Below are 9,508 nucleotides of genomic sequence, written 5' to 3'. Positions count from 1 at the left end.
AATACAAACAAAATACAAAAGCGAATATATACAATCACAATATGTGGCTCAAATGAGCAAAGTGAAAATGGCATAAACGTAAACAAGTTCAATAATATGAAAATGGCAATGAATGGTAAATGACTTGAAATTAAATTGCATAAAGTAAATGACTTAAAAGTAAAGCAAAGTTAATAATAGTTAGTGTTAGTCAAAGTTAATTGGATGTTAGTGGAGTTTTTCTTTTCAATTGATTAAGTCATTCTTTGGAGAATACTCAACCATATATTCACAAGCATGGATCCTTAAACTAAGACATGTTCCAAAGGTAGGAAAAAAGGCCAAGTTTCCACACAATACCATGAAAGATGGGAGACTTACAATCTCACTTACTAGAATGCTATGCCTTTAGGGTTAAATTTAGCTCTATGTTAAGCAATCATAATTGGACTTATGTAGAAGTCACAACTATTTGAGGTCGGGCAATAAAAATTTAGGTGCTAATGCATGTTAGAGATTTGGTATAATGAACAAAACTCCTAAAACATACCACAATTAAAAAAAGATCAAAGGGATGGACCTATCTCATCCAGACTTGTATTGATTCATCTAACACAAGGTTATTAATTAACCAATTAGCCTTAGGATCTTGAGATTTTATTAGTCAATGAAATTGATGGGAAAGAATGGGATTGAAGATGAAGAGAGAGGGGAGATGAGAGAAACACAAATTGATCATGGGAGGAATTTTATCAAATTAAAATCATTCATTCATTTTGGTAGATGAAATGTACATTTCATCAATCCCCTAAATACAATGATTTTAACTCAACAAAAGTCAAATCAACCTTAACCAAGGCACAAACAAATAGTCAAACATCAGAAGTCAATAAAAATAGCTCAACATTATTTTTACACAATTACTCAATTAAAAATCAAATTAAAAATGCATTTAAATTCAATTTAATTTGGCCAAAACCTAAAACCACTTCAAAACACCAAATAAATGGCCAAGAGATTTATCCTAGGTCAATGAAGGTCAAAGGACCTTAAACAAAAAATTTCATGATTTTTGAAAAGTCATAAGTATTTTTAAATAATTAAAAATAAGCACAAAAACAATTAATTCATGAAAAATATCAAAATTAATCCAAAAAATAATTTTAATTCAGAAAATGAAATTATTCAAAAAAAACAAGGGCTACTAGATCTTCCTGAATTAAAAATGAAGTTATTATGAATTAATCAAAATAAATGGATTAAACAAAAAAAATCAGAAAATAAAAAGAAATTCAAAAAAACAAGGGCCATCAGATCTCCCTCATTAATTGAGGTGGCAGATCTGATAGCCACGCGCACCATGTCCATGCTGTTCCAAAGTCAGCGCGTTGCAACATTGGTAATTAAAACCAAAGGCCAAGATTTAAACAAATTAAACAGATCTAATGGTTGAAAGGCGTGACAACACACCACTGGAGCTAGGGCCCCGATCTTCTTCTCCGATGGACCTCACCAGACTGGTCCACCATCAATCATCCCTAAAATAAAATACAAGGACATGGATTCAAAGAAAAAATGCTCAGGAGCTTGAATTTGGCCTCAATTTTCTCTAATTCCAAGTATATAGAAAGATACAGGGATTTGAATTTTGAGGATCATGAACTGAGTTGCTTCGATTTGACCTCAAACCAACTCAATCTTGTTGCCTATATTGGTAGGACTCCAGACAACCAAAAATCACTAAGAATCGTGAAGAATTGAGAGAGACTTGAAAGGATGAAGTTTCTAAAAAATCACCTTCGAGTTGCTTCAAATTCACTTAATCTTGATCTGGATTCGCTTGCTTTCTCTTCCTCTTGCTTGCAGAAGCCAATTGAGATGAAAAGGGAAGTGAATTTCTGGAGTTTCAACTTCCAAACAGAAGATGAAGTTCAAGCTCGATTTTAAAAGAAATCTTCAGAAGGAATAAGAGCGCCATAATGTGGAGCAGTTAACAAGACATGGGTGCAGCGGTTGTGCAGGTCGTGTGACATAACATCTGCTAGTTTCTAGAAGTTTAACTTATGAGTAGTTCCTCTAGTTTAGTATAAATAGAGTGTCCAACAAGGGGCTCAGGGTGTTCACCTTGTACTAAAAAATCACTTGTAAGAAAACTTCACATTCCCAGCGCGAGGAAGCAAGAGTTTTTTTAGAGTGCTATGTACGTGAATCACCATATTTATTTCAATGCAACTTCCTTACTTTTCAATTGTTCCCGTTGAACAGTTTATTTTAATTTCATTTACTTTTGAGTTATCATTTTACGTTGTTGTTTACGCTGCGATAATAGAGTTTACCAAAAGCGTGTTCGTCATCTACATCTTTTAAATGCTATAAGTGTTGTCGGTCACGAGTTACCTATAGGTTGTAGCATTGTCTAAACCGTCGTGCGGAAAACCCTACGCTTGTTCGACACTTTGTTAGGAGCTGTTCCTCACGAAGTTATTTCGTCGAAGTTGGACAAGCATCACTTGCACTAGCACATGTCCTAGGATCAATTGGTCGATCCTGCAAGTAACCCTTCGTTTTAAATCCTAGGGAGGACCAGCGGTTGTTTACCAATTTCCACAATAAACAAAATGGCACACCTAGTGGGACGGTGCTAGAGCAGTTGCGAAATTGCATGAAACTTAGAAGTGGCAAACTATATAGTAGGCCACGAAATAGTGTGAAAATGTCAGAAACTAACGCATATGAAGTTCCACGAGGAACTTTACCCACTACGGAAACAGTAGTCTCACAGGTTGCCACTTTGCCGCCGATGACAAGTGCAACCTTAACCACGTCGACTACGGGTGCGGTTGGAACATCAATTCCTCAGCCTTTACCGGGGGGTTCAGGATCGACGATAACGATGTTCAGACCATATGTGCCTCGCTTTGGCACCACAGATCCGCTTTATGGAATGCCGTATTCTTTAATGCTAGGATACCAGTCGACATCCAGTGCAGCACTGTTTTCAGATATAAATCCTTCCTTGCAAGGATCAGCGCAAGGGGGCAACATGAGGAACACTACTCAAAACAGGACCATGCCGATGTCGAACACTTCAGTAGCGGTGTTGAGGTAACAAATGGACGACAGTAACCATGAATTGGTTAACATGTTGACCAACCAGATGGGCACAGTCTTCAATCCACTAATACAAGAATCTGCTGAAACAAATAGGCAAGTGGTGAACCAATTAACACACTTGTGCAATTTTCTGGGGGCACCGGCTCGACAGATGACGCCAATGATTAGACCGACTGTTCCTGTGCAGATAGAGATAGGGGCAGCGGAAGAGGAGATTGTCCATGAAGGACAAATCATTAGACCCATTCAGAATCAAGGCGTCGAATCAGATGATAATGGTTAACCGACACCAAGATGCTGATCAAATTGTCGACCAACATCGACAAGAAGACCTGGCAGTGGAAAATAATTTGACAACTATTGTCGAAAGGAATATGGCTAGAAATGGCATGGGTGCTACATTGCAAAGGCCATTATATGCCTCCCCGTTAGCTGAATTTATTCTCCAAGCCGAGGCGCCTAGGGGGATGAAAGTGCCTAAGTACACTAAATTTGGGGGAGAATCTGGTGAATCGACAATAGAGCACGTCGCCAGATACCTAACAGAGTCAGGGGATCTAGCTCATAATGAATGTTTGAGAGTAAAAAACTTCCCCTCCTCTCTAACCAAGGCTGCCTTCACATGGTTTACTTCGTTGGCCCCAAGTTCAATCGACTCGTGGGCCAAACTAGATAAGAAGTTCCATGAACAGTGTTACGAGGGACACTCCAAACTTAGTTTGGAAGAATTGTCCAGTATCAAAACAAGGTTTGCTGAGAGCATCGACGATTATCTTAATCGTTTTAGGTCCTTAAAGGCTAGGTGTTTTACGCAAGTGCCAGAACATGAACTAGTTCAAATGGCCGCAGGAGGTTTAGATTATTCCATTAGGAAGAAGATAGATCCAACTTTTGTGAAAAGTATGTCACAACTGGCTGATAGAGTTCGACATCTAGAACGGATAAGGCTAGAGAAAGTTAGCTACAATAAGTCTAAAAAGAAAAGGTAGCGTTCGTCGAATACGACGCAACAGACCCAATATGTGAGGCCGATTACGCCTCAGAGACCGAATTAGATATCGACGTGGCTGAACTAAAGCCAGGGTCCGCCTATGAGTGTCGATCATTGCTGCCTGCACAAGGAAGAAATCCTGTCGAACACAACCCAAAATTCCCTTCGAAAACTTATACTTTCGATGTGTCGAAGTGTGAGGAAATTTTTGACTTATTGGTCAAAGATGGGCAAATGGTGGTACCTCCTGGTACTAAAATTCCACCGTTAGAACAGAGACAGAAAAGAGGGTTTTGTAAATATCATAACTATCTTGGTCATAACACCTCTAATTGTCACCTTTTCAGGGATTTGGTTCAGAAAGCAATTCAAGAGGACAAGCTGAAATTTGTTGGCCGCAAAATGAAGATCGACGCTGATCCTCTGCACCAGGAGGAAGCCTGTTCGTAGAGCCAGTCGAGATCAACATGGTCGAGATCACCGAATACGATGAGGCCAACATGCTGGAGCAAACCGGGGAAAGCCCAGATGTCGATATAACTGAAGTTTACCCAAGGGCTGATGAAGACTTGGTAGATTTTTTGTATCGCTGCAAGAACAAGGGTTCACAAGTGTGTTTATGCCCAAGATGTGGTGATGTCACCGACAAAATAGCGGCAGAGAATTTCCAAAAGCTGCAACTAGGCAAAAGCAAAAGGAATATGCCGAACAGAGGTTACCAGAATGAAAGAGGCTCAAAAAAGGCTGTGGGAAATAACCAGACAAGGCCTAAAAGCTTCGTGCCGTCGGCAAGTCCTCCTAGAGGTACTTGGATCAAGCCTCAGGAAAGACAAGACACCCCACAAGGGATTTCTGCTGCTAGAGGAGGTCTAGCAATTAATTACAGGCGTGAATTTAAGTCTGAAAAGAGGAATCATATCTCTGAAAACTATTTGGGAAAGAACCCCATGTCCAAGACTCAATGGAGACGTTTTCAGAGATGTAAACAGACCAAAAGAGACGCTGCAAGAGGCATGACCAACGAGGCGAATACTGGGAAGAAAATTTTTGTGAAAGTCGACACAGCGGCGAAGGAACGGATAAGAGAGTACGTCCGTCGACCAACTGAAAAATGTTCTGATGAAGTGACTGATGACTTCAATTCAGAATCTGAAGCAAGTCTCGACATCCTGTTCAACATGGTGTCAATCCTACCACAAGAATACAAGTGTGTGACTGAAGTCGAAGGGTCAGTGGACAATGCCGACGCTGAAGAAATGGCCTTGCACCAACCAAGATGTTATTTTGTGTTGAACGATGGCTCTGCTGAAAGCCAGGAGGCAGTGTTCGAAAGACCAACGATGAACATGAAAAACCATTTGAAACCACTACTGATAAGGGCAAAAGTGGAAGGCGTAACAGTCAACAAAGTTTTGGTCGATTGTGGTGTGACGGTCAACATCATGCTACACCACATTCTGAGGAAGATTGGCAAGTATGATACCGACATCAGGTCTAATAACGTGGTTTTATCGGACTACGGAGGAAAGACGAAAAGCACCATGGGAGTGATTATGGTGAACATCACAGTGGGTTCAGTAACCAGGCCGACACTATTCATGGTGATAGACGCTAAGCCAAGTTATAACTTGCTATTTGGCAGGGAATGGCTACATGGCGTCGGAGCTGTACCATCTTCAGCACACCAAAGGCTGGTGATTTAGAGAGAGGATGGGGTGGCCGAAAATATCAAAACCGACCAAGGATACTTTATGGCCGACGTGAATAATGTCGGCAAGAAGGAGTTTGAAAGAAAGTTGGCCAACATCTCACCTTGTTTCCTAGCTGAGGATGTATATGCTAATCTAAGTGAAGCTTTCGTCTCTCTAACTCTACATGAGACTCACGGCTTCATTTGGGATGTGAACGCTTAGTGATCCACCATACACAGGTATCCGACCGATAGGCTGGGGGGACGTCGCTGATGATGTCTGAGTTAGAAGCTCTAAGAAAGATTTCGGTATATGTTGCCGAGAATAAAATAAAATCGGCTCTAGAAGCTGAAGAAAACATGGACGCTAAAGCTTGTGCGTTAAATAAAGAAGAACGTATGGATATTAGGCCAGAAACCCCAGATAAGCCAATGTTGGCTAAAAGAAACATCGACATGCAGCGTCTGGACTGCATTTATGACAATGAACCTTTAGGGTTTGAAAAAGACCCAAAGGCACCAGAGAAAATCCGACCAAAAGACCCCTTGGAAGAAGTCGACCTTGGCGAGAATGGCGAGAAAAGGCCAACATATATAAGCGCCAACATCGAAAAAGAACTAAAGTCTAAGGTAATATCCATACTTAAAGAATTTAGGGACTGTTTTGCTTGGGATTATAATGAAATGTCGGGTTTAAGTAGAGATCTGGTCGAGTTAAAGCTACCAATAAAAGCTAGAAGAAAGCCAGTGAAGCAGACGCCCAGGCGTTTCGCCCCAGAAATCATGGCAAAGATAAAAGAAGAAGTAGAAAGACTCCTGAAAAGCAAGTTTATTCAAACGGCAAGGTATGTCGAATGGTTGGCCAATATTGTGCCAATCATAAAGAAAAATGGGTCTTTAAGAGTATGCATTGATTTTAGAGATCTAAATGCTGCCACCCCAAAAGATGAATATGCCATGCCCGTGGCTGAAATGTAGGTAGATTCGGCCGCTGGTTTTGAATATTTAAGCATGTTAGATGGTTATGATGGATATAACCAAATTTTTACTGCAGAAGAAGACGTGCCGAAGACGGCGTTTTGATGTCCAGGAGCCCTAGGTACATATGAGTGGGTTGTCATGCCATTCGGTTTGAAAAATGCCGGAGCAACATACCAGAGGGTAATGAACTCAATGTTTCATGATTTCATTGAAAGTTTCATGCAAGTCTACATTGATGATATTGTGATAAAATCCAATGGTCAACGTACTCACGTCGAACATCTTCGAAAAGCCTTTCTGAGGATGAGGAAATATGGATTAAAAATGAATCCATTAAAGTGCGCTTTTTGTGTACAGGCAGGCGACTTCCTTGGTTTTGTGGTGCATAAAAAGGGTATTGAAGTAAACCAAAGCAAAACAAAAGCCATTATGGACGTCAAGCCTCCGTCGACCAAAAAGGAGCTGCAATCTTTTTTGGGAAAAATAAATTTTCTTAGGAGATTCATATCAAATCTAAGTGGCAAAACAAAAGCGTTCTCCCCACTACTTCGACTGAAGAACGAGGATTTCAAGTGGCAGGATGAACACCAAGAGGCTTTCAACAAAATCAAAGAGTATTTGACTAGGCCTTCAGTATTGGCCCCTCACGTTAGGCATAGACCAATGAGACTGTATATTGCAGCCTCTGAATCGACTATAGGAAGTATGTTAGTCCAAGAGGACGAAAATTGTGTCGAAAGACCTGTGTATTACCTTAGTCGAATGCTTAATGACCCTGAAATTAGGTATAGTGATATAGAAAAACTATGTCTATGCCTGTATTTCTCTTGTATGAAACTAAAGCAATATATCAAGCATGTTGATGTGTACGTATCTTCCCACTTTGATATTATTAAACACATGGTATCTAAACCAATTTTGCATAGTCGAATTGGAAAATGGGCTTTAGCGCTGACGGAATATTCCCTGACATACGTACCCTTGAAAGCGATGAAAGGGCAGGTAGTAGCGGATTTTCTTGTCGACCATTCAATGGTCGAAATGGCGTAGAATTACGTAGATTTAGCACCATGGAGGCTATACTTCGACGGGTCAAGACATAAGCATGGATCTGGGGTAGGAGGAGTCATAATTTCTCCAGATGGAATTCCAACTGAGTTCAAATACAAAATCGAAGGAGTATGCACTAATAATGAAGCAGAATATGAGTCATTAATTACCGGACTTGAACTACTGCTAGAATTGGGGGCAAGGAATGTCGAAATTATGGGAGATTTGGAGTTAGTGATTAAACAAGCATCAAAAGAGTACAGGTGTGTTAAAGAAAATCTAATCATGTACTTTGTGGTCACCATCAGATTACTCAAGAGGTTCGAGCAAGTCAATCTCCAGCACATTCCACGACAAGAAAACCAAAGAGAAAATGATTTGGCGCAGGAGGCCTCAGGGTATAAAGCGTCGAAAGACCAGGATGAAGAGGTCCAAGTAAGAGAGAAAGTACGAGCAACAGTGTTGTATACATCGGATTTGGCGATCGTGAAGGTGGGAACCGTGGATAAGAATCATTTTGAAATCCTGGTTGTCGACGACGACGGGGGAAGTGATTGGTGTAAACCGCTAGTCGATTACTTACGTAATCCCGTGGGCTTGATAGATCAAAAGATAAAATATAGGGCCCTTAGCTACGTCTTGGTAAATGATGAATTATTCAAAAAGACAGTCGAAGGAGTGTTATTAAAATGCCTGGGAGAAAGTGAGGCATACGTGTTTGTGTCAAGCACACATAGCGGGGCGTGTGGGGCACATCAAGCAGGTTTGAAGATGAAATGGCTCTTGATGCGCTCAGGAGTTTATTGGCCTTCAATGCTGAAAGATTGCATTAAATTTGCTAAAGGCTGTCAGGAATGCCAATTGCATGGGGGTATACAGCATGTGCCTACAAGCGAGCTACATACAATTGTGAAACCCTGGCCATTTCGAGGATGGGCTCTGGATGTTATAGGAGAAATAAAGCCAGCCTCGTCGAAACAACAAAGGTATGTGTTAGTCGGTATCGACTATTTCACAAAATGGGTCGAAGCCGTAGCATTAACAAATGTGGACCAAGAAGCTGTAATAGACTTTGTCCAGAGTTACATCATTTGCAAATTTGGCATCCTAGAAACTATCACAACCGACCAGGGGTCAGTTTTCACTGGTCAAAAAATGCAAGAATTTGCAAAAGAAATGGGAATCAGACTACTGACCTCTACCCCCTATTACACATAGGCGAATGGCCAAGTCGAAGCTGCTAATAAGGTGATCATCAGCCTAATAAAGAAACACATAGGAAAGAAGCCAAGAAATTGGCATAAGACGCTGGACCAAGCTTTGTGGGCATGTCGAACGTCACTAAAAGAAGCAACTGGAACAACCCCATTTCGACTGGCTTATGGGCATGACGCAGTATTGCCAGTAGAGATTCAGGTTCAAGCGGTCAGGACCCAAAGGCAGTATGAAATACCTTCTGAAGATTACTGGAGTATGATGACAGACGAATTAGTCGACGTAGATGAAGAAAGAATGTTAGCATTAGACTCTCTACAAAGTCCGAAAGAGAAAGTCGCCCGAGCCTACAATAAAAGGGTGAAAGGGAAAGTGTTTGCTGTTGACGATCTGGTTTGGAGGGTGATCCTGCCTATTGTAAGACCCCAATTTTGTCCCTAAGATCCCTCATGGCATCATATCATATCATTGCATTGCCTCAAGGATCA

The 9,508-nt window shown here is 40.9% G+C and overlaps 1 protein-coding gene across 1 annotated transcript; it reads left to right on the top strand.

Annotated features, from left to right (window-relative positions):
• The first annotated feature begins 3,314 nt into the window (after positions 1–3,314).
• LOC127103567 (uncharacterized) lies at positions 3,315–4,534 on the top strand. Its single transcript, XM_051040818.1, has 2 exons — positions 3,315–3,945; positions 4,074–4,534. Exons 1-2 carry the CDS (start codon positions 3,315–3,317, stop codon positions 4,532–4,534), a joined length of 1,092 nt encoding a protein of 363 aa, XP_050896775.1.
• The last annotated feature ends 4,974 nt before the right edge of the window (positions 4,535–9,508 follow it).

Source organism: Lathyrus oleraceus, chromosome 7 (genome assembly GCF_024323335.1).
Source record: "Lathyrus oleraceus cultivar Zhongwan6 chromosome 7, CAAS_Psat_ZW6_1.0, whole genome shotgun sequence".
Taxonomy (NCBI): domain Eukaryota; kingdom Viridiplantae; phylum Streptophyta; class Magnoliopsida; order Fabales; family Fabaceae; genus Lathyrus; species Lathyrus oleraceus.
The sequence above is the reverse complement of the archived record's forward strand: the minus strand, read 5'-3'. Positions and strand labels throughout refer to the sequence as shown.

What these genes read in the sequence shown, in the direction of transcription:
- LOC127103567 (XM_051040818.1), top strand. Translation starts at nt 3,315, where the DNA reads ATGAAGGACAAATCATTAGACCCATTCAGAATCAAGGCGTCGAATCAG. An exon ending in AGTTCAAATGGCCGCAGGAG is followed by an intron (nt 3,946 to 4,073) that starts GTTTAGATTATT and finishes AAGTCTAAAAAG; the next exon opens with AAAAGGTAGCGTTCGTCGAA.